Genomic DNA, 25,722 nt, shown 5'->3' on the forward strand with positions numbered 1-25,722 from the left:
GGAATTGAAAAAGTTTAAAATTATTACTTATACCAAAAAATTTGGAAATTATTTAAGATCAAAACCCAAAATCCCTGTTTTTTAGGCTTTATCTTGGATATTTTCTAAAATATGTAAAAATCATAATTTTTTACTTTATCGATTCCTCTCGAGTTTCGACGAGACGAATCAATAATTCATAAAAAATTCACTCAAAACTAACAATTTCAGTTTTTTTTTAATAAAGCCAAAAGCTAAAAAACGTTAATAAATTTTTATTGATAACAAGGAGTATAGCGGTACAACCACGGTAAATTATGGACCATCACGCTCAAATAATCGCCACGTGTGTCCTACCAACAACAAAATCATTCTAATTGGTTGGATGTAGGGCTACAAACGAGCCGAGCCGAGCTTTACTGTGTTCAAGTTTGTTTATTAAGTTTTTAACGAACACAGCTCGAGCTCGAGCTCAGTGAAAACTTAACAAGTTGAGCTCGAGCCGAGCGGGCCTTGGCTTGACTCGAGCTCGAGCTTGTTCACGAGCCTCAACGGACCAACGAAAAATGTATATATATCCTTACATAGACCTAATACAACCAAAAATATTTTGATTGTGAAGGTATATATCTTTCATTTTCCTATGGAGCGGGGTGTACTAGTGTGCGTGTGCTCTTGCCTCCCTTGGTTGACTGGAAACTGAAAACGAAAAGAACAAATTACTCCCTCCGTCCCCTTATTATAGTACAGTATTCTATTTTGGGCTGTCCCTTAATAAGTGTCCATTTGGTAAAGTTAGTGGGTAAAAGTTGGTACATTGTCTATTTTGTCCCTAAAAGTAGATTCCATTTTTGAAAAGTTAGTGAGTAAAAAGTGTAATGATGATGGGTAAGTAGGAAAAGTGGAGGAAAAAGTTGATGCGAAAGGTATAATGATGTTATTTTTTTAATAAGTTGGAGTTTTGAAGTATGACATTTAATAAGGTACAAAGGGAGTATGAAATAACAATAAAAATCCTAAACTTAAGTGAATATACTCCGGCTCGCGAGCCGAGCTGATCCTAACTCGAGCTCGACTCGTTTACAAAACGAGCTGAAAAAGTCGGCTCAAGCTTGTTCGTTTAATTTCTGAGCCGAGTTTGAACGAGTCAACTAAGGAGCCAAGTTGCGGCTCGGTTCGTTTGTAGCTCTGGTTGGATGTAAACACATTGTTCAGTGTAGGACGCAGCTGATTGATTTCGGTCTCGCAAAACCCTAACACTCATTCTCTTGTATACCCCCCCAAAAACCCCAAAAAGAAATCTTTCAACCGTTCTTCACTGTCCAGTGCCCACTACTCTCTCTCTCTCTCTCTCATCGCAGAGTGAAGACAGAGCAGAGAGCGAGCTAAAGGTTTGTTGAAGAAAGAGGTGCGAAGACGATGGGGGACAAGGGCAAGAAGTTGAAAGTTGAAGAGAAAGCGGAAGAGGAAAACGCAGAGCTCATTGATGGAGACCTCGTTGTTTCTATCGAGAAGTTGCAGGAGATCCAAGACGAGCTCGAGAAAGTATAACTCTCTCTCTCTACACATATAGATGCATATATGTAGCTTTATGTGTGTATTATGTGTATGCATTTAGTTTAGTATAACTTAGTTTCGGGTTGCATAGAATCATAGATACAGTCGGGGACTATAACATGATTTTTTTATCATCACATGTGGCTGAAAAAGAAGACTGCTTGGGGCCAGTCCAAGTTTACAGAGGGAAGGGTAAATTCTTTTGACTTGTGAGTTATTGCCCAAATGATTGGGTCTGATAATTGGGCTATGACTCCGGCGAGTTCTAGTCCCCCCCAGGTGCTAGGCGGCCAATTAGTAGGCGCCCCTTTTCAGCCCGACTAGTGCCTAGCGATTTGTAGAACATTGGTATTTGAATCTATTTCATGTTAGATTGTTATGATGATTTTTATCTATACGTACTTGTCCAGTTTCGAAATTGGGCTTAAATTTAGAATTATTTTCCAATTTATGGATCTCTCAAAGAACTGAAGAAGTATTGGTTGCATATGGTGGTCCTTAAGTATTTGTAGCATCTATCTCTAAATAAGTGATGCATAATTATTGCAGAAGCCTAATGACATGCATTTACATTCAATTGTAAAGAGAAGTGTTGTTTCTCCTTAGGGGTCTGTTTGTTTGACCGGGTGTGAATGTCGGATAGATCTATTTATCTAAGTGGATCAAATATCTGATGTTTGGTTAAAATTCTTACAAGCCGGATTACTTGTAAATTGGCTTTTTAATCCCTCAATGTGTGGGATATATATTTCCGTGGGGGAGGACCGGGAGGTGGTACTATTAATCCCATGGGGCAACATATCTTATAGATATCGGCTGTATCATTGAAAAGTAGCCTTACTCTGTTATTATTATTATTTTTGGACTTCTCTGCTTTTAATTTCAGATCAATGAAGAGGCAACTGATAAGGTCTTCGAAGTAGAGAAGAAGTACAATGACGAACGGAAGCTTGTCTATGACAAGCGGAATGATATCATCAAATCTATTCCTGATTTCTGGCTAATTGCTGTTAGTGATACATCCTTACCTGTTTTATTCTTGAAACCTAAGGTTTATGTGCTGTTATGATTTCTTAGATGCTTTTTTGTAGACCCCTGTGGTTTAATGATAATCCTTTATTCCACACAGTTCTTGAGCCATCCTGCTCTTTGTGACATTTTGACTGAAGAAGACCAAAAGGTTTGGATTTTGATGAATTCAGTGCATCCAGTTTTTTTCCATTTCTGTGCCGAGTTTTTACCTAAGAGTTTGGCTTTTTGCTATTTCAACTAACGAACCCTACTAAGATGATTCTTGGGAAGTGTTAGCTCTACTCTCCGTCACTTCGTTTACGGAAATTGAATGTTTAATTGTATAATCACTTGGGCTGGTGTTGGAATTTTTATCGTAGTAGATATTCAAGTATCTAAGTTCCCTTGAAGTGGAGGATTTTAAAGATGAGAAGTCGGGGTACGCTATTACTTTTGTAAGTGTTATTTCATCTCTGTTGAGGTTTCGATTAAATTTTGTTTGTTTAATTAAGGCTGCGTCTGCTTCTGCGTGCATTGGATGCTGGAGGTTGTTTTGTTGAGTGATAGTTTGAATAACAGTTATTATTGTTCCTTCTCACTTTCATCAGAATTTCAACCCCAATCCTTACTTTGAAGATGTTAAGCTCACGAAGAGTTATACCTTCCTTGATGAAGGAACGACAAAAATTGCTGCAACAACGATTAAGTGGAAAGAGGGCATGGTAAGAGTTCCTTGAGCACGTATTAAATTTAGGTAATTTATTTGTACGGTAGTACTAAATAACATGAACTTGTGAAGGGCGTTTGTAATGGAGTTGCTTATGAGAAGACAGGGAGCAAGCGGCCTCATCGTGGTGAAAGGTACTTTTTTCTCATACTGAAACTTCAGTTGTTGGATGGTCACTGTGTTGATACATTTCATGGTAACCATGTGTTATACTTAGTATACGTTTTAAGTACTCTCATCGACACTTGGCGATTGGAGAATGATTTGTGACCAGCTATGAAGCATCAAACAGTCCTAGAAGGTCGCCGTATTGGACACGCCGAGACACCTACAAGTGGCGTGCCCATTAAATTTAATTGATTTTTTAAGGCTGGGACACGGCGGGGACAACTGAGACATCGGGGACAAGCATGGAACACAGGAGTTAAAATATGTAATATTGAATTTTGTCAGGGTAAATATTTATTACTTAAAAAGTTGTGGTTGAAAAGTGTAAATGATATACACATGTACACAAAAAACCATACAAACAGAGCTCATAGGACTTGTTCGTTTTGGAATTTTGAATTTGGATTTTGGAAAATGAGTGGATAGAGATAGAGAAATGAGAGAAAAAATTTATTGAAGACCGTGCGCAGAGAGAAAAGTTTAAGTCTAGAGTCCCAAAACAAACAAGTTCATAATGTCTCTCAAATGCCAACACCCCCCCCCCCCCATCTATATATATGTATATATAAATATATCGGAGTGATTCCGGGAATATCTATAAAAACATCTCAATAAAAAAATGACCGGGAAAGGCTTGATTTGAGCAGTTTTAAGGGTGCAGAATGTGATTTTAAGAGTGCCCGTGAGAAATTAGCAAAAAAAATGACCGGGAAAGGCTTGATTTGAGCAGTTTTTATTTGAACCGTTCAATAAAAAACTATTTGGAACTGTTCAGATCAAGCCCTTACCGGTATTTTTTTTGCTGATTTTTTGCAGGTACCCTTTAAATCACGTTCTGATCACATTGAGCGGCTCGGATCATTAAAATTTGATCGGGAATTATGAGATATTTTTTTAGATATTTTTATAGATGTCCCTGGAACCGCCCCGTATATATATATATATATATATAGACACACACACACACACAAATTATTAAGTGAGGGATCTCTCACTTTGTTAAAATGTGGGACTTTCATTTTCCGATCAAATTTTGAAAATCCGAACCGTTCAATGTGTGCAGAACGTGATTTTAAGGGTTCCCGCGAGAAATCAGCGAAAAAAATGACCGGGAAGGGCTTCATCCGAGCAGTTTTTTTTGAACCGTTCAATGAAAACTGCTCGGATGAAGCCCTTCCCGGTCATTTTTTTTGCTGATTTCTCGCGGGGACCCTTAAAATCACGTTCTGATCACTTTGAGCGGCTCGGATCATCGAAATTCAATCGGGAAGGGGAGTCCCGCATTTTAAAAAAATGTATATATATATATATATCTATCTCTCCCGGTCAGTCAAATCATCACTCTGTTGTGTCTCTCTTGATTAAACAGGTATATTCTCTCTCTCTCTCTCTCTCTACACCAGTATGCACGTATGGCAAAATATCCCAAGGGGATGATACATAAAGTTATGTACTTATGTATATGTGTCCCAAACATCTCATACATTCACTTTATATGTTGTAATTATGAAAATTATACAAAACAAAATTTTGCCATGTACATGTCTGTGTCCATACTACATAGGTGTCTGTCTGTTTAGTTGGACATCCACCTAGAAAGCATAACCTTGTTACTTTGTCTCATTATTATCTCGTAATCTCATTAGATAGTAATGAGACAAAGTAATCTCACTACCAGCCACCATAAGGTTCGGTTGGCTCGTAAGGGGAGTGGGATGAAGGAAGTATAGTGTTCCCAAACAAACAAATCCTTCTTGGTTTCTTGCTTTCTCATTGTCTTAAATTGGGATTGTTGGTGACATGATTACATTGCCAAGAAACAGGCCTCTTTCTTCCCTTCAAATGGGCATACAACATGTACTCTCAGGAGATTTCTTATTTTATGCAGAAAATTCCATCAGGTTGAGGCACCTTTTAAGGACCATTTATCCTAGAAAATAATAGTTATTTATTAAAGAAAATGAAAATTTTGATGTGTCCTTGTGTCTTTGAGATGGAAACTAGATGGATATCCAACCCTTGGATGCGTGCCCTCAACCATAACCGAGTCGATGATGGCCCATTGTTATGTAGGGATCATTGTTAGAAATTGGCTTAGCATTGAATTTGGTGAATTTATGAAATTTTTGTCCTGTTTTTATTTTTATTTTTTTATATATGATATAAACTGCATTGTGGTATTATTTAAGTATGTAATAGTTCAGTTCCTTATATTCTCTTGACTTCTATGAATGCAGCTTTTTTACGTGGTTCAGTGAAGTCCAGCAAAAAAATGATGTTGAGGAGATTCAAGATGAGGTAGTTTGTGTGTTTGTCATTATGTTTTACTGACTTTAAGCAAAAGTTGGAGGATTCAGGATGCACCATCCCCCCAGTTAATCTTTTGTTGATGGGTAATTTCACTTTACAGGTTGCTGAGATAATCATGGAGGATTTATGGTGCAATCCTCTCACTTATTTCAACAATGTAGCTTCGTTTCCATTTTTGTTTACCTCATGTTTTCCTTAGTACAAAATCTATTGGCTTTGTGTGCTACAAAGTATTGTTACTTGCAGATTATTCATTTTATTAAATGAATTTTCTATAGGACGGTGATGAAGACGATTCAGATGGGGAAGAAGATGATGACGAGGTAAATAATATTCTATAGTCCTTTCATAGTTTTGTTTGACTTTTCATGGTTCTGACTTCATTCTACTTGTTGTTTAGTCTACTTCCATTTGATTATTCAGGCATACCACAATCTTTGCTATTGCGTTACTTGCGTATATAGTTGGAGTCTATCGTTGTTATGTAAAAGTGGTATCACTTGTTATGTTTCTTCCTAATCATACCTTGGTTGTCGCCTATAAATTGTGATGTTTTGGTAATAATTTAAATGATGTTTTAACTTAGCATAGAGGTAAGGGTGGCAAGGAGCATAGTATTCCCTCCCTGTTGAATGGCCTGTTCCAAGCATAAAACCGTCATAAAGACTGATTTCTTAACACCCACAGTACAAATATTCTGGACAGGATAGAGTTTCCTTTTGATAATTCATCAAATGGTTTGGAAATAGCAACTAGCCATTATTGTAGGCTGTAGCTTCAGTTTTCACACTTCAGAAACTCAAACTTCTCTATTGGCGGCGGTGCTGTCCATTGTGTTCGGCGTCTGGCGGATCAGATTGTCCGGCCTTGGTGGGTCTCGGGTGGTGGTGTGCTTGCAGGGGAGGTGACCGGCGGCTTGGATGATGGTGTTATTGTGTCTGTTTAGGGCAAAGGATAGGTTAGGGTTTCTTGGGTTGTTTTGGCTGCCGTTTGGCTTTTTCATTGGTGGGCTTTTCCCCTCCACCATGGTTTGGACCCGGGCTAATTAGGGCTCGGATGGTGCTCCGGTGGTGGTGGTTGCTCTTCGGCGGGATTCGTGTTGCCGGTGGGCAATGATCGGCGGCAGACTTTTGTTTTTTTGTGCTGAATGTAAAATCTGGGTTTTTTTTATACCCAGCGGGGTGATGGGCTTCAGCCTTTTTTGGTGGGCTTTGTCCCAAAGGGTATATCCTTGATTGGCTTCTTGCCAATCATAGGTTTGGGTCTCAGATTTGGCAGAAGATTGTTCTTTGAGTATGATGTTGTTTCCTTGCTCCTTAATAGTCTTGTAACAATTTCAAGATTAATGAAACGTTTTTGCCATTCAAAAAAAAAAAACTTCTCTCTTTGCATATGCCTTCCCTGTTATACCAATAGCCATTGCAACCTACCTGAAGTTGTAAAATAAAAAATGTGTAACCTAATTAGAAAAATATAAAGTGCTTCATGTGATACTTTCTCAGGGGGAAAAAGTGCTTCATCTAATGGCCATTGTTAGCAACCTTGTCGTCTTCATATTCTTCTCATTAGATTCAACGTTAAATTTCTTAGTACTTACTAGGAAGGATATAGTTTATACGGTTATACCCCTTCAAAAAGTGGCCAAGTCTGTTCTGCATTTCTTCGAAAGAGAAATATCAAATGCAAATATTGAAGGGAGATATTAGAATATTTCTTTATTATGTGGCTTAATCGTATAGTTTGCCATCCAAGCTGGTAATGTGCACTTGCTTCCATAAGGTGATAGCTAACCAATCGTTTGCAGTAATGCAATGTGATGTCCTCTTGTATTATTCCATAGTACTTACTGAGAGGCATGGCATGCACACTGGTTAGTGGTTACTGTCATTTTGCGGGCTGGGATACTGCTTGTTGCAACAATTGACGACGTTAATCTGATTGTGATTACGTTGTACTCCATATATATAATAAGCCCTATTTGCTTTAATCTTGTTAGTATTTTATTTTATTTTAATCTGTAACCGAAAATTATTGTTTCAAAAAAATAAGTGCGGAGAGGGCCCGACTAGACCAAAGAAAAAAGGAAAGTTATTGAATAAAACATCAAACAAACACCCACAACCCATTTATAACCCTCCACAAGAACACTTAAGTAAAGATCCGTACTCGCATGGAGAACTTTTTCCTCAGTCAACATTTTCATATGTGGAATATTTATGTGGTCACGAGGCTGCTAGTTTTGGCATTGACTGGTGTGTTATGAGTCCCCATATCTCTGGGAATCTGTTCCTCATATTGTTGGCTCATTGCGTGTATTCTGATTGGTTTAAAGTTTAAACTCGAGACCGTTAAGCCTTGAATTCCCTCAATTTTTTAATTATTGGCAGCATCAAATTCCTTCTATGTCTGGTTGGTTTCCTGAAAGCACGCCTTTGTAGGCGTGAGCTCTATGTATATGGGTTCTATCAAAACTTTTTATTATGCCAGTTATGAACATATAGGTATGTGATTCGTCTGTCATTCAAGGTCTAACTCGTTAACTGCTTCTGTCGCAACCTAACCTCTTAGAAAGGTTCACACCCCAAGCGTAGGGCTAGGTCGTTGATAGCATATAAACCGGAAGACCGGATCGTTCCCACAGAGAAATCTTCTTTAGCGAATTTGGAATAGAAGTTGCTTAAAGATTGCGGCGTTCAAGCAGCCAACTTTGGAGTTTGGATTCGATTGACGAAATTAAACTTGGAAATAAACTAGGTTAAGATGGTCGAGTCAAAGGGATTGATTTACCCACGACTTAGCCGTCAAACGGTTTCTTCATCTAACTCATGAATGGACCGAAACCGTCCGGATCCACTAGACGAATTAAAAGCTGAAGACTACTTATAACTTAATTCAAAGCTCTAATTCAAATTGAACTCATTTAACGCAAGTGAGAGACGAAAAAAGATCGTTCGCACGCGTAGGATTATCAAGCACGTAGCACAAGGCGATAAACTTCATTGATCAAAGAAGCCACCAATCCCCATGATCAAAGCTAGAAATCATGGGTTTAATTCATTCAAAACCTTGAGATTAAGCTAAAGTTAAGAGAAACCATTTAATGGACTAATCCATAGGGTGAACCTCACCCCATGACTGAACCGATTAACTACTCACTCATAATAAAAAGACTAGAAAGCATGCTAAGAAAGGTAAACATGATTAACCGATAGAATTGAAAACAAACTTGATTTATATAGAGATCTCACTAGTGGCTACAACATTAACAAACGAGAATTAATCATCCAACCACTACTTACTTGAGTTGTTGAGGAATTGAATGCAAGAACTTGAAGGCAATAACTAAGGAGCTCTAGAACATAAAAGACTTAAAGTGTAAAAGAGTACATAATGGCCAATAATGGCTTACAAAGCTATTTAAAGGCCACACAAATCAGCCATACAATGGACCAAAAGGTCCCTAAAATATCCCAAAAACATACTAGAAGTAGAAACTTTCTATTAATAGAAGGTTGAAATGTTCAGCACAAAAAGCTGCTGGCCGAAGGGCATTGGTACCAATACCTAAAAAATGAGGTATTGGTACCAATCCAACTGTCTTCTAATTCGGCATGATGGTACCAATACCTAAAAAATGAGGTATTGGTACCTCTGTGTGAAAACAGCAGAACAGGGTCAGCTTGGGCCATCATGCCTTGTCGTGCCCCGACGGCCTTCCAATGCTTCATTACATGATCAACGAGACTTGGCGGAGGTATGCAATGTGGCCTTGGTCCCACGGATGTCCTCGGAACCATCATTGATGCGCTTGCCTCATTTGTTACACTTTGGCTCACTCCTCGCCAACCTTGACCTCCGGCCAATCTCCGAGGTTTCTTGTGGCACCGTTAGGCTCCGGTGACAATGACCATATGCCGTCGGGCACTTGAACTCTTGGTGACATACCGGAACGTCCCTTGGCGTACAAAATCGCCTTATTAGCACGTTTTTCCTGAAATACACACAAAAATACCTTACGTGCATTATGGGATAAAAACGACTACTTGAACATATAAAAGCTACAAATTAGAGGATTAAAGCCCCAAGATTATACAATCTTAGGTGCTAATCACACCCCCCAACTTGAACTTTGCTAGTCCCTAGCAAACATAATATAAAACTTAACAAACTTAAAACTTAACAATCCTTCCGATAACACAACTAAGGAACATGCTCATACCGTATCCAAACTAGCAAGAGTTCAAAAATCACAGTTCATCTATACCACAACTCGCAGCTAGATACAAAATGAATAACTAAGTACAAAGCATGTCCCAAGCAAGTAACAAAAGGCTTGTATTTACATCCAAAGAGAGGACACGCCAATATTGCAAACACACGCACCCACTAGCAGCCATATCCCACAAAAAGTGCTCGAAAAGTAGGCGATAGTGAACAAACATGCTATGCCTCATATGTGGAGAGCACTTTGATTAGAAGCGATAAATAAGCAACTAACAACTATATTAATGAAAGGAAACATGCCACAAACTAACTATGCTAAACATCAAATATTGAATCAATAAGGAATCAAGGCGTACTAAGGATCAACGGAGGACTTCATTAGCATATAATGACCTTGGTTAACAAAGAACGGTTAGCAAAACGGGTGGCGGCCATATCTAGCTTGGTTATCTACCTTTGACCGCCACCGATACCAAAAATTTCCAAGTCAAAGGCCACACGTCGGCCTAACAAAAACTTGCATAACTTTCTACATAAAGTTCAACTAAAACAAAGACAATAAAAAAAATAAGATAAGAGGTGGGATGTCAACCACCGTACACCCCGACCAAGTAGAGGGATTTTCTAACTCTAGAACCACCGACACTAGTCCTCATCCTCACCACTGTCAACACCATCTCCCTCCTCATCATCTTCTTCGCTATCCTCATCGGTCTCATCCTTCTCTTCTTCCTCATCAACACTACTATCAACCACCGCCTCATCCGGTGGTGCCTCGTAATTCACCTTATCATTTGATTGTTGAGTATGCCAATTTAGCTCGTGTCTAAGCTTCCCAACCTCTCTAGCCAGCTGCCTTCTCTCCTTCTTATCCTTCTTCCTCTTCTCCTCACTCTTCCACAAGCATTTTAAAATGGCCACATTCTGACAGAAAAGTTTATTCAACATGTTGTCTTTCTTCTCCTTCGAGCCAGGCTTAGTAGTCAAAAAGGCTTTTGAACTTTCTTTGGGAGTGCTAGAGCGAGACTTGCTCTTCTTTAAAAAGGTACTAGTGATAGGCCCAGGGTCGAGACGTTCCATCTTCTTGTAAGCTTTGCCTTTCACACCCTGCTGCTTGCCCAGAGTAGTTATCATGCAAGGAAATGGCATCCGGGCTGAAGAAATTGTATCATTCTTAAAATCGACCAACTGATTGAAAATGAACCTCGCCCAATCCACCACTAGCTTTGAATTCATAAAAGCATACATTAACTCCCCACTCTTCCGACTCGGCTTGTGCTCCAACCCCCTCGGATAAAGATTGTGGTGAAAAGCTGTATTCAGCACCCGAATATCATCCCTGAATCCCCCCACAACATGTGGAATCTTTGCATTCTTTGGGTTCGTGTACAACACATTGTTAATCAAACCATCATCAATTTTTTCGTTGCGGGGGTAATTCACCGTCCCTGGAGGAGGCCGTTCATACCCCAAGTACTTGGCAATAACCGTAGGGTCAATCATAATATCCTTGCCTCCTACCTTAGAGGTAATCCTAGCGGTGTCACTAGTTTCAAAACCCGCCGGAGGGGTTTTCATGTTTTGGTAAAACTCAGTAACGCAGACGACATTATACCCCTCCAATCTACGAGTCCAGAAATTCATACCTTTGCTCCGAATGCGCTGAATCACCAAGTGATCGGACCCAATGGATTTCGCCTTAACCTGCCTCTCATTTTTGAACGTACGATTCAACATACCCTCCTTCCATTCAATCCGCTTATCCGCCTGAACTTGTTTGCCCGTTCTACGAAGACGTTTTCTGGACTTCCGAGCCGATTTCCCAGCCGCTGGCTCGTCGGAGCCCGAACTGACCTGCTCCTCCACAATTTCCGGAGCAGGGGCACTAGAACCAGCCCCAATCTTTCCCTTACCCTTCTCTCGCACCATGATCAGAGTATGGAGGATGGAGAGAAAATTCGGATTTTTGACAAGGGTTTGGTAAAATTTCGGAATTTGTGGGGTGGGGGTGATTTTCGGGCTTGTAGCAAGGGATTGATGGTGGGATTATGTAGGAGAGGTATAGAATATGGAGATTAATGGAAAGAAAAGAGGGGAATTCGAAATCTATGGAAAGAAAGAGGAAATTTCGAATTTTGAAGAGAAAAATTGGGTTTACCTTGATTTTGATGGGTTAGGGCTTGAACCTTTGAAAACCCTTGTGATTTGTTGAAGAACCATGGTAATTGATGGAGAAGATGCAAGATTTGGAAGTGTTTATGGAAGATTTGGTGGTGTTTGGAAGTATTTTGAGGTTAGGGTTAGGAGTTCTTGGTAGTTATGGAGGAATAGAGAGAGAGAGCCGTGGGTTTTGATAACAAAAGTGGAGGGATCGGGCCTTTTGATCTCCTGGAACTGTCAAAATACCGAAGGTACCAATACCAGGTTTTTGAGGTACCAATACCAAACCAACTGTCTTCCACTGGATCGAAAAGGTACCAATACCAGGTTTTTGAGGTACCAATACCTTTTGCTGGTTTTCTGCAGAAACTACTTCCTTGGCCATTTCATGTTCCGACTCCTTGTAACTCACCCGAAACACCTCCAAACCATATGCAACATAGTAACACACCTTCCGAACCACCCTTCGAACATCCGGATCCCTAGGTTAATGAGAAAAATGTAGGACACGGACTAGGATACAAAATAGGACGAGGGGACACTTTTGTGGTTTAATCAATCAAAGAATGCCTTGAATCACTTCCAAAGTACGCCATAGATTCCATAACCAATTCAACATAGATATCAAACACAACTAGGCATGAACATGAGATTATAAACCTAACTAAGAGTTTAAGACAAAAAATGATGGGATATGGGTAAAACTTACTTAAAAACACACTCAACACCTAGATCACTCATCTTTTAATCATGCAAATGAGTTGAGATGTAGATAAACACTCAAGATCACATAAAACTCTTGCCATTTAAGAACTCAATGAGCATGCGCCTAGTTATGTTATACCAAAAATTATGTACCACGGAAGGATTGTACTAATAAAAATGAAAAATTTTTACCGAAAGAATAAAAGCATATATATAGAATATATATATCTCTCCCCCCAACTTAAAATGAGCTATGTCCTCATAGCATGGAGAACAACAGTGTTGAGAGAGAAAGAACAAAAAAAAATCATACCTCCGGGGGAATGTCAACCCCCGTATACCTCGACCAAGTTGGAGGCTTTTGCGTCATCATCTCCTTTTGTCATACGAACAGCTTCCAAGGTCGACTCCTTCGGCTCTTCCAACGGAACCACAGCTAGTCACACAGGGTCATGGTCAAAGCTTTATTGGACTTAACAACCGCGACACGTAATCGCACCCATGCTTAGGGCTCCTGAATGCCACATTCACTCCAACTGTAGACCCAATCCACCAAGGCTGGTGTGGTAGCACGTTCACCCTGCAAAAGACTTAAGCTCGAACTACCTACTAAGAGACAATTGACATTAGAACCGCCCGGCTCGTGTTATCCGGGCACCAACAAACATATATACAAAAGAAAAATTAAGAAACACCACCCGATTTTCACGCAATCTTACGAGTCATACTTTTCTTCCCGTGTCTCACCGGCGAGGTAAGACATGGGTGGCTATACTAGACCGTCACATTTGTTACATCAACGCCCGAAGTAAAATTTACCGCCTGACCTCGCCAAGCAATTAAGCCCAGCGTTCCCTATGATCGAAACAAAGTGAGACAAGACAGAGCCTAGCGCCAAAGCACGGGAATATCAAGTTTCACCCAAAGACCTAAACTGCCCCCGATAGGGACATATCTGGTGAGCATGGATCGTTAACGGCAAACTACTGCAAAGAAGGACTAATTAAAGCCCGATACAATGATGCATTGATGAAATCTCTTAATGAGAAAAACCCAAAACTAAACAAACATGCAAATATGTACAAGAAACGAAACATTGCCCTTACTAACCGGAGCTGGGCACACGATCCTTTTTTTAGTAGCGGCGTGCGGAGCTACAAATACCCAAGTCAATGGAGGGTACCCCCTACCCGGGGGCCGGGTCCGACAAACAGTTAAGTTCAGCGGTTACGCTTGCGCTCCCCGTGCAAAGTTAGTTCAAAACAAGCTAAGAAACAAGAGCATCAGAATAAATGGGATCGCCCAATTCCTCATCAGGCTCGCCAACTTCAAAATGACCAAGAAACGGCTTAAGTCGTTGGCCGTTAACCTTAAAAACATTCCCACTGGATTCATTCTCAATCTCTATGGCCCCGTGAGGGGCGACAGATTTAACAACATAAGGACCAGCCCAACGGGACCTTAACTTGCCCGGAAACAGATGCAATTTAGAATTGTACAAAAGCACTTTTTGGCCTATTTCAAAGTCCTTTCTAAGAATTGTTTTATCATGCATAGCTTTGACTTTGGTTTTATAAGAACTAGAGCGATCATAAGCATCGGACCTTATTTCCTCGAGTTCATTGAGTTGAAGCTTCCGCTTAGCACCGGCAAGCGGCATGGAGGCATTCATTTTCTTGATCGCCCAATAAGCTTTGTGCTCCAATTCCACCGGAAGATGGCAAGGCTTTCCATAAACGAGCCGATACGGCGACATTCCCAACACGGTTTTGTAAGCAGTACGATAAGCCCACAAGGCGTCGATCAGCCGAAGTGACCAATCTTTGCGGTTTGGATCAACCGTTTTCTCAAGGATGCCCTTGATCTCCCGATTAGCTAGCTCAGCTTGTCCATTAGTTTGGGGATGATAAGCCGTCGATACCTTGTGCACAATGGCATATTTCCTCATCAAAGCCGCAAACGACCTATTACAGAAATGCGTGCCTTGGTCACTGATTATAGCTCTTGGCATCCCAAACCGTGCCAAAATGTACTCTCGGAGAAATTCGACTACAACCCGAGCATCATTGGTACGAGTAGGGATTGCCTCCACCCACTTGCTGACATAGTCGACGGCAAGCAAAATGTAGAGGTAGCCAAATGATGTAGGAAAAGGCCCCATAAAATCGATGCCCCAACAGTCAAAGACTTCAATGATTAGGATGGGATTTTGGGGCATCTCGTTGCGTCGGGTGATCTTGCCCAAAGCTTGACACCGGTCACAAGACCTAGTATACTCGAACGTGTCTTTGAACAAAGAAGGCCAATAGAAACCGCATTGCAAAATTTTAGCCGCGGTTTTCTTGAAAGAGAAATGGCCACCACAAGCTTCCTTGTGGCAAAAGTTCATAATACTCTGATGCTCAGAATCCGGAACACATCGCCGAATAATCTGATCTGGACAGTACTTAAACAAGTAAGGATCATCAAAAGAAAACCTTTTCACCCTTGAAAGAAACTGCTTCCGCTCTTGAGAAATCCAATGTGCTGGAAGTAACCCCGTTACCAAATAGTTGACAATATCTGCGAACCACGGGGTACTTGAGACACCAAAAAGTTGCTCATCCGGGAAAGTATCGATGATTGGAAGTTTAGATGTACGATCCTCAAACTCCAATCGTGACAAGTGGTCGGCCACCACATTTTCCACTCCCTTTTTGTCCTTGATGGTAAGATCAAACTCTTGGAGCAAGAGAATCCATCGAATAAGCCGAGCCTTAGCGTCCTGCTTGGTGAGCAGGTACTTGAGGGCAGCATGATCCGTGTAGACGACAATAGGCGAACCAATCAAGTAGGAGCGGAATTTATCCAAGGCAAAAACTACCGCGAGCAGCTCCTTTTCAGTGGTGGAGTAATTCATTTGAGCATCGTTCAATGTTTTGCTCGCGTAGGAAATAACGCAAGGCTGCTTCTCCCTCCTTTGGCCTAAAACAGCCCCGACGGCGTAGTCACTCGCGTCGCACATAAGTTCGAACGGGAGGTTCCAATCGGGACTTTGCACAATAGGCGGAGTAGTAAGGCGTGACTTAAGCTTCCGAAAAGCTTCCTCACAATCATTCGTCCACTCAAAAGGGACGTCTTTCGAAAGCAGATGGCATAATGGCCGAGAAATAGCACTAAAATCCTTGATAAATCTCCGGTAGAAACCGGCATGCCCGAGGAAGGAACGGACATCCTTGATGCACTTGGGAGTAGGGAGGTTGGCGATGAGATCAATTTTTGACTTATCAACCTCAATGCCCTTCGATGACACGATATGGCCCAACACGATGCCTTGCGTTACCATGAAATGGCATTTCTCCCAATTTAGAACAAGGTTCTTCTCCTCGCATCGTTCCAACACCTTATCAAGATTGGCTAGACACGACTCAAAAGAGTCCCCGAATACCGAGAAATCGTCCATAAAGACCTCAACAATCTTCTCCACCATGTCACTAAAAATACCCATCATACACCTCGAAAAAGTGCCGGGAGCATTGCACAAGCCGAATGGCATGCGCCTATAAGCAAAGGTCCCGAACGGGCAAGTAAACGTAGTCTTTTCTTGGTCAGCCATGGCGACCTCGATCTGGTTATACCCTGAGTAGCCGTCTAGAAAGCAATAGAAGGCATGGCCAGCTACCCTTTCCAAAATCTGATCAATGAACGGGAGAGGGAAATGATCCTTACGGGTTACCGCATTTAGCTTGCGGTAATCAATGCAAACACGCCACCCGGTGACGGTCCGAGTTGGAACAAGCTCATCTTGGTCATTCTTTACAACTGTTACCCCCGACTTTTTAGGCACCACCTGGATAGGACTCACCCATTGAGAATCAGCAATTGGGTAGATTATCCCTGTATCCAACAATTTCAACACCTCCGCACGCACTACATCCTTCATAATAGGATTCAACCGTCGTTGTGGTTGCCGCGATGGCTTCACATTATCGTCAAGATAAATGTGATGAGTACAAAGGGAAGGAGAAATCCCTTGTATATCGGCTATAGTCCACCCAATAGCCTTTCTACGCCGCCGTAATAATGCAAGCAACTCCAACTCTTGAAGATTCTCAAGAGTGGAGGATATCACCACCGGAAAAGTTTTGTTGTCGCCAAGGTAGGCATACTTCAAATGGTCAGGTAGGGGCTTCAAATCAAGCTTAGGCGGCTCGACACTAGATGGCAAAGTTTTTCCCTCAATTAGTGGCAACTTCTCAAAGGTAGGAATCCACGGTTCCACCCCACAAACTTCCTCCTCGTCTAGCAAGGAACAAAGATTCGCAACTTCCGGCGATTCCAAAAAATCGGCTTCCTCGGCGGTAAGACATGCCTCCAAATCATCCTTGGATAAGAGTTCATCCACATGATCTTGAACTAATGAATCGATACAGTTGACACCTTGAACATCATCATCATCTCCCATTTGACTCCCAACGTTGAACATATTGACCGCCATCTTCATATTGCCGAAGGACATGTTCAATAGCCCATTCCGACAATTGATTACAGCATCCGAGGTTGCTAGAAACGGCCGCCCAAGAATAACAGGAGTAGACAATGGCGATGAAGACGTCGGGCAAGTATCCAATACAACAAAATCCACCGGATATACAAATTGATCAACTTGGACCAATACATCTTCCACCATACCACGAGGAATTCGAACACTCCTATCCGCCAATTGAAGAGTAACCCGTGTAGGCTTCATCTCCCCCAAACCCAACTCTTGATACACCGAATAAGGTAGCAAATTGACACTCGCACCCAAATCCAAAAGAGCTTGCTCTACTCTCTTACCCCCAATAGTAATTGCAATTGTAGGACATCCGGGGTCTTTGTATTTAGGTGCAAGATCTGTTTGGAAAATTTGGCTAACTTGCTCGGTGAGAAGCACCTTTTTGTGCACATTGAGCTTGCGCTTCTGAGTGCATAGATCTTTCAAGAACTTGGCATAAGAAGGAATTTGCTTGATAGCATCCATTAACGGGATGTTAACATTTACCTTTTTGAACACGTCAAGAATATCGGCATCCTTGGATGGGTGAGCCGGCTTTTTCAGTCGAGAAGGATAGGGCGCAGGAAAGGGAGAGACTTGTGGGCTTGGAGTGGTGTCGGCCTCCTTTGAAACTTGAACGGGAGATTCCCCGTCTTCCTCCGGAGATGACTTGGGAGATTCCCCAAGCGTTGTAGAACTTGTTGATGTCGAAGCTGGTTCTAAGATAGGTGTAGCCGGCGGATTGACAACGAGATTGTCAACCGCCTTGCCACTCCTTAGAGTGATAATTGCTTGAGCTTGCTCGGGCGGTGGTATGGAAGAATTACCAATGAGAAGTTGACCTTGTGGATTGGCTTGTGGCTGGGTCGGAAACTTTCCCTTTTCTTGTTGGAGAAGCCCTATAGATGTGGTTATCTTTCCCATTTGGTTCTTCAACTCCCCCATCATTTGGGTGTTACTCTCATTGTAATTCGATTGAGCTTGCATGAAGGATTGGAGAGTGTCCTCCAAAGATCGCCTTGGCGGGGGTTGATATTGGTTAGATCCTTGAAACGGGCCAGACGGTGCGAAACCTGGCGGTCCTTGTGGAAAACGAGGCTGCCCTTGGCCTTGAGCAGACCGCCATGGTTGCATTTGAGAACCGGGAGGTGCTTGAGATGGTCCGCCTTCAATCTGATTGTTCCAACGGAATCCCGGATGTTGTCGTTGACTTTGGTTGAAGTTTTGAGGAAAAGATTCAAATCGTTGGTTTACCGCACTAACTTCTTCGATCGGAAGGTTGAGGTTACCGTAATGATGTCTGAAAGTGGGAATAGACAAGCAATTGTCGGTGGAATGGCCCGATGTTTCACATATAGCACACATCTCCTCTACCGCTTGCACTGCCTTAACTTCCTTTATCCTTTTCAACTCCAACTTCTCCAACTTTTGTGCTAGTTGCTCCATCCGTGTTTCGATAGCATTGTGCTCATTTATGGAGAACTTTCCGGAGCCACCGGGACCTTGGCTAGCCATAGCTCTATCACCAACATCTTCATAATTCCAAGTCAAAGACTTCTTGGCCAACTCATCTAAGTAATCCCAACCGTCATCGGGTGACTTATTCATGAATCCTCCGGAGCACATGGTGTCGAGCAGTTGCTTGCTTTGTTGCGTGCAGCCCATATGGAAGTAGTGAATCAGTTGATACAAGGCAAAATTATGGTGAGGAACCGCAGAAAGCAAATCCTTGTAACGCTCCCAATACTGATGGAAAGCTTCTCCCTCACGTTGCTTGAAACCCTGGATTTGATCCATCAAGAGCTTTGTTCGGCTTGCTGGGAAGAATTTCTTATGAAAAACATCTTGCACTTCCCCCCATGTGTTCAAAGATTGAGGCTTCAAAGAGTGAAACCATGTCTTAGCCTTATCCTTCAAAGTGAAAGGAAAAAGCCTCAATCTTGCTTGGTTGAGAAGCACCTCCCCGCTAACAAACGATTGGAGAACTTCCTCAAATTCTCGGATATGTTGGTACGGATCCTCGCGCTCCATACCGTGGAAGAATGGAATGCAACGATGATAGTCTGATTTGAACACGAATGTGTTTGCAACAGTGGTGGGCCGTGGAAAAACTATCGGTGACAATTGAGTGACCCGTTCCGGATTCAAATAGTCCTGAAGAGTCCTAACCGGAGCAGCTTCCTCATCTGCCATTGATGTTCTTGGTGGAGAGTACGGTTGAGAATATCTGCTTGGTGGAGAGTAAGCTCGAAGATTGCTTCGAACACGAGGTGGAGAGCTAGATCGATGCAGCCGGTTTGAGCGAGGACTACGATATACCACAAGCATGAACCTTCGCTTTGACCGATTAAGAGCTATGGAACCGCTCTGCAATAAGAAAAACAGACTGGAGGGGCTATGCCGCCGCCTCTCTCTCAAGACAAATCTGAGGGGCTATGCCGCCTCCTCAATATATATATGTATGCAAGAAAAGAAAACAAAAGGCAATAGATACCAACACTAGCTTCGTTACACCTCAATTTGATAGTGTGATCGGTTAGAGGTATCCACTAGAATTAGTATGCAATGCACAAAGGAAAATTAAATGGAATACTTACAATGGTTTGTCGAACCTCCCAATAAGCTATATAAGAAAGATATCCCCGGCAACGGCGCCAAAAATGCTTCTGTCGCAACCTAACCTCTTAGAAAGGTTCACACCCCAAGCGTAGGGCTAGGTCGTTGATAGCATATAAACCGGAAGACCGGATCGTTCCCACAGAGAAATCTTCTTTAGCGAATTTGGAATAGAAGTTGCTTAAAGATTGCGGCGTTCAAGCAGCCAACTTTGGAGTTTGGATTCGATTGACGAAATTAAACTTGGAAATAAACTAGGTTAAGATGGTCGAGTCAAAGGGATTGATTTACCCACGACTTAGCCGTCAAACGGTTTCTTCATCTAACTCATGAATGGACCGAAACCGTCCGGATCCACTAGACGAATTAAAAGCTGAAGACTATTTATAACTTAATTCAAAGCTCTAATTCAAATTGAACTCATTTAACGCAAGTGAGAGACGAAAAAAGATCGTTCGCACGCGTAGGATTATCAAGCACGTAGCACAAGGCGATAGACTTCATTGATCAAAGAAGCCACCAATCCCCATGATCAAAGCTAGAAATCATGGGTTTAATTCATTCAAAACCTTGAGATTAAGCTAAAGTTAAGAGAAATCATTTAATGGACTAATCCATAGGGTGAACCTCACCCCATGACTGAACCGATTAACTACGCACTCATAATAAAAAGACTAGAAAGCATGCTAAGAAAGGTAAACATGATTAACCGATAGAATTGAAAACAAACTTGATTTATATAGAGATCTCACTAGTGGCTACAACATTAACAAACGAGAATTAATCATCCAACCACTACTTACTTGAGTTGTTGAGGTATTGAATGCAAGAACTTGAAGGCAATAACTAAGGAGCTCTAGAACATAAAAGACTTAAAGTGTAAAAGAGTACATAATGGCCAATAATGGCTTACAAAGCTATTTAAAGGCCACACAAATCAGCCATACAATGGACCAAAAGGTCCCTAAAATATCCCAAAAACATACTAGAAGTAGAAACTTTCTATTAATAGAAGGTTGAAATGTTCAGCACAAAAAGCTGCTGGCCGAAGGGCATTGGTACCAATACCTAAAAAATGAGGTATTGGTACCAATCCAACTGTCTTCTAATTCGGCATGATGGTACCAATACCTAAAAAATGAGGTATTGGTACCAATCCAACTGTCTTCTAATTCGGCATGATGGTACCAATACCTAAAAAATGAGGTATTGGTACCTCTGTGTGAAAACAGCAGAACAGGGTTAGCTTGGGCCATCATGCCTTGTCGTGCCCCGACGGCCTTCCAATGCTTCATTACATGATCAACGAGACTTGGCGGAGGTATGCAATGTGGCCTTGGTCCCACGGATGTCCTCGGAACCATCATTGATGCGCTTGCCTCATTTGTTACACTTTGGCTCACTCCTCGCCAACCTTGACCTCCGGCCAATCTCCGAGGTTTCTTGTGGCACCGTTAGGCTCCGGTGACAATGACCATATGCCGTCGGGCACTTGAACTCTTGGTGACATACCGGAACGTCCCTTGGCGTACAAAATCGCCTTATTAGCACGTTTTTCCTGAAATACACACAAAAATACCTTACGTGCATTATGGGATAAAAACGACTACTTGAACATATAAAAGCTACAAATTAGAGGATTAAAGCCCCAAGATTATACAATCTTAGGTGCTAATCATTAACATTCCAATGAATAATTGCCTACGCCCTACAGGGTGATTCGGTAAGCCTGCGCATGGATCTAGTATTGTTTATTACAACAGGAAACTCGTTTTGTTTGTATCTTATTAACCTCAGCCAAGAGTTGGGAAGTCCTGAATATTCAGAAAGCCTGACTTGAACCAATTCGAGTAGAGTTTTGTTGTTCGCACCTTGTAAGTTCGCCGGAATGAAAGTTAAAAGGCATATTTTTGTTGAGTTCGAGATATTGTTTCCTAGTGGAACTAGTTGCATGGCTGGATGCTGGATCCAAGTTTCTTAATTGTTTTCTGAATCTCGTGCTCGTTTGCAGGAAAAAGGCAATGATGGCTTGGACAAGGATGACGACGAAGGTGACGAGGAGGACGGAAATTGAGTTTCTTTCGAATCAGTTGGATTAGAGGTTCTTTGAGCTTGTCTTTCTTTATCAAAGGCAATTCTTGCTTGGGTTCTTTCATAGGATTATCCCTGTCTCCAGATGAATGAGGATTTTTAGCCTTTTAATCTACTACTGCTACGAGCACGTTGAGATAGAGTTATGTTGTACTGTTTAAATGTAAAGTTGCTTGGGTTACCTTTGTATTATTTTCCTTAAAGCCTTTTTATCATTTTATCTTGGCTCAATTTATTGTCAATGGCGAATTGCAGATCACATCAACCATCTTACGAAAATCTCTAGTTTTTATTGGGAAAGAGTATTTCAAATGCGCACATATTTCCCAAAGAATGCATAAATAACTACCATCAATGTCAAGAAGTTCAGAGATGTCAAACTTAACAAGCTCAGGCTCAGAATTGAATACCAAAATGTATTTTCTCTGCGGTTCTTCAGCAGCTTCTGAAACTAAAAAAGCCTAGTGAAGCAATAATATCCATCTGTAAAGGACCATTTCCTCGGAAGCATACTGCAAGACAACTGCCAAATTTCCCCTTCTTCATGTGGCCTTCAACCATTTCACACCATTGGCGATCGGCTATTTTTCACATAATTTTCCCAAGCACAGTAGTGGATGCTGCTGTAGTATAAGCTAATCAAATTGTGGGGAAACTGAAAAAACCCTCCCCTCAACGAGTTTATCCCATGCGAGACTTATTGGTGGACGACCGTCTTTTTTCTGCCACTGTTTCTTGAACGTAATCAGAGCAACATAATTTAGTATCCAGTATAAAGCTCTCAAATACAGTATATTGGTCCTCTTAAAGCTCTCAGGTAGGCATCTTTAAGGCCTTGCGAAGTGGAGCAAGAGGCTGTTTACGTAGACGATCTCTAAATCTGTAGGCATAATGCGCCTCCTCCTTAATCTCAATTGTACTCGGGATCTGAGTCGTGGGGGAATATCCGTCTAGCAATGCTCTCACAAATCAGGGTTGAGTGGTCGTAAGATGAGCCGAGAGATGGGCACCATTACGCTGTTAGCTAGACTGATTTTACTGATCTCCCCCGCACACTAACTAGGCGGTATCAGATGCAGAAATTTCTCTCTTTTGCAATGCAGTGGTAAGTTATAAGCCATTTGATCTTTCGTTTGATGCGGTGGAGTAGGGAGGGAATTCCGAATACGACCCGTTAATACGACACAAAGTTAGAGGGTTTGAGAGACCCAAATGGGCCAACCACTTTTTACAAAACCACAAAAATTATAACACGACCCACCAACCCAACACAAAATATTAAGTGGGCCAGACAAATACGAGTTAGACTCGCTTAAGCCGATCCCACACACCTTGTGAGTGTCTGTGCACTTGTGTGTGCAAATGTGTTCGGTTCTAGCACTACTCCATGATGTAGTGTGTGTAGGGATATCACATAACATGTGAGTGCATGTGATTGAGTGTGTAAATTGTGTGTAGGGCTATAAACGAGCCAAGCGGAGCATTGTCAAGCTTGAGCTCGGCTCATTTACTAAATAAGCCAAAAACTTGAGCTCGAGCTCGCTCAAGTCATAACGAACCGAAAACTCATAACGAGCTCAGCTCAAGTCATAACGAGTTCCACTCGTTTACTAAATAAGCCAAAAACTTGTGCTCGGTTCAAGTCATAACGAGCTCCACTCGACTCGTTTACTAAATGAGCCAAAAACTTGAGATCGAGCTCGGCTCGTTTACTAAACAAGTCCCGCTGGGAGTGATAACGAGTCGAGCCAAGCCGAGCTCATGAGCTACTCAATTTATTTATAGCCCTAATTGTGTGCCGCTCTAGCATGTAAATGGGGGAGCCTCGAAGGATTGTTCTAGAAGTTGGGGGGAAATTTAATTGGGATTGGACTGACGATTTGATGGGCTTCGACAAACTTGGGCTTCTTTTTCCTGATTAAGGGGTTTGGGGGTTTGGATCTAACCCAATTGTAGGTCCACTTGCACTTGCCTCTGTGATCAGTAGTGGTGCAAAATATAAGTTGATACCAGCATAGATAACTTCTATAAATCTTAGATGTGAATCTTTCGTATTTTAGTTACTACTCCTATTGAGCTCAACATTTGGAAAAAAATTTAAATTGATCAGATATTAAAAATCTTATGATCGAAACACATTTAGTGTCTGAATTGGTGCGCCATGATCGAAAACCGCCTATAACAAAGGGGTCATCGGCCTTCATTAAATAGTGATAACAGGCTTGAGGATGTCTAATGCTAGGCTGTAACGTGCTTACTCAACTCACAGTCATACGATTGCAACAAACAGCGAACGACATGAAAATTGAAAACGGAGAATTGAAGGCCGAATGCAATCACCATGTAATCTATAATGAATAGTAGAACTGAACTAGACACAAGCATGCATTAGGGATAGTACTGTACTATGGAGAACCACCTAGCTCAATATCTGCGTTTTGTATTTAGCATCGACTTGCCCATTAGGCAAGTGAAGCATAAGCTTTAGGCCCTAGATTTTGGAAGATTCCCCACATTTTCTACATGAATTATATATTGGGAAAGTTTCAAATGAGGACCTCTTAAAATGCGGATTCCTCTTTCTCAATTGAATTTCGATGATCCGAACCGCTCAATATGTTTAGAACGTGATTTTAAGGGTATCTGTTAGAAATCGGCAAGGGAGGTGGCGGCAGTGGATTGGGCGGAGATCGAAGGTGGAGCTAAAGGAGGCAAAGCGGAGTACATCGTTGGGAAGGCGGACGTGAGGGCGGGGTATATTGGGCAGATTACTTACAACAGGGCCTGGAAGGGTATGGTTAGACGTGTGTTAGGCTTAGATAGGTAAACAGTGACAAAAGAGAGCTGGCCTGGAAGAACCCCAATTATAAATGGAAGAGTTTGGGTGAAACCATATTACTGAACCCAAATTGCCACCTCTAGTCAGGAGTGTCAGTGATAGTTACCCTTTATACTTTTGTTAGAAAACGTAGATTGAAGTGTTGGGAAATACAACGAAACTTATAATGCGCACCAAGACATTAAATTATATGAGTTGCTCACCGATACAAATAAACAACAACTGTACTAGACGTCTCTAGCACATGCACTTTACGGGCTACTTACCCGAAGAACAAAGCAACTTACCCCGTGCGAGTTTATGGACTTTCACCGATGGTAAAAAACCTGTGATAGAACATGAGTGTACACGGTTTTATCTACATTAATATTTTTGTTATATGAGGTACTATATGGTAGTATTTTGAGTGGAACAGTGCCCAAGAAAGTGGGGGACAAAGTCTACATAAATCTTCCTTTTTCCTTTGAGGGGACAGATCCGCTCTAATTCTTTCAAGGAAGAAAGGTCTTTAATCTCTCAGCTTTCTCTTTTGGGCAAAGGAAAGGAAATGCTTACATTGAAAGTAAATATATATAGGTATGTGCACTTCTGTGCTGGACCCTAGCTCAATGCCTCACGAAGTCATTTCAGTGGGAAGGAGATAAAAGAAGGAAACAATCAAACAACAAAGAGAAAAACTCTTGTTTGCAGGATTTTCAAGATTGATCGAGCGCATGGACATTCAACAGATTCATTGTCTCGCTAAAAAGGCTCTGAGATCTTTTGTTTAGTCTACGTACAGTTATGGGCGATCAACATTTTTCACCCGTGGTCAGTAAA

General features: G+C 41.6%; 2 protein-coding genes across 3 annotated transcripts; one reads left to right on the top strand and one right to left on the bottom strand.

Annotated features, from left to right (window-relative positions):
- Window positions 1–1,174: 1,174 nt before the first annotated feature.
- Window positions 1,175–22,279, top strand: LOC131336048 (NAP1-related protein 2-like). 2 transcript variants are annotated; one of them, XM_058371667.1, is made up of 10 exons: window positions 1,175–1,524; window positions 2,423–2,545; window positions 2,666–2,716; window positions 2,931–3,002; window positions 3,156–3,269; window positions 3,347–3,408; window positions 5,680–5,740; window positions 5,853–5,909; window positions 6,031–6,075; window positions 21,985–22,279. In XM_058371667.1, the coding sequence occupies exons 1-10, from the start codon at window positions 1,399–1,401 to the stop codon at window positions 22,045–22,047; spliced, it is 774 nt and encodes a 257-aa protein (XP_058227650.1). In that variant the 5' UTR covers window positions 1,175–1,398; the 3' UTR covers window positions 22,048–22,279. The 2 variants fall into 2 exon arrangements, 1 of the variants encoding a protein (XP_058227650.1); XR_009202739.1 differs by lacking the exons at window positions 5,853–5,909; window positions 21,985–22,279 and having other exon boundaries at window positions 1,189–1,524; window positions 5,680–5,835; window positions 6,031–6,056.
- LOC131336045 (uncharacterized) lies at window positions 14,108–20,000 on the bottom strand. Its single transcript, XM_058371665.1, has 3 exons — window positions 15,782–20,000; window positions 15,244–15,403; window positions 14,108–15,108 (listed from the first exon to the last, which is right to left on the bottom strand). The coding sequence occupies exons 1-3, from the start codon at window positions 19,683–19,685 to the stop codon at window positions 14,109–14,111; spliced, it is 5,064 nt and encodes a 1,687-aa protein (XP_058227648.1). The 5' UTR covers window positions 19,686–20,000; the 3' UTR covers window position 14,108.
- Window positions 22,280–25,722: the final 3,443 nt, after the last annotated feature.

This window comes from Rhododendron vialii, chromosome 8a (genome assembly GCF_030253575.1).
Source record: "Rhododendron vialii isolate Sample 1 chromosome 8a, ASM3025357v1".
Taxonomy (NCBI): Eukaryota; Viridiplantae; Streptophyta; class Magnoliopsida; order Ericales; family Ericaceae; genus Rhododendron; species Rhododendron vialii.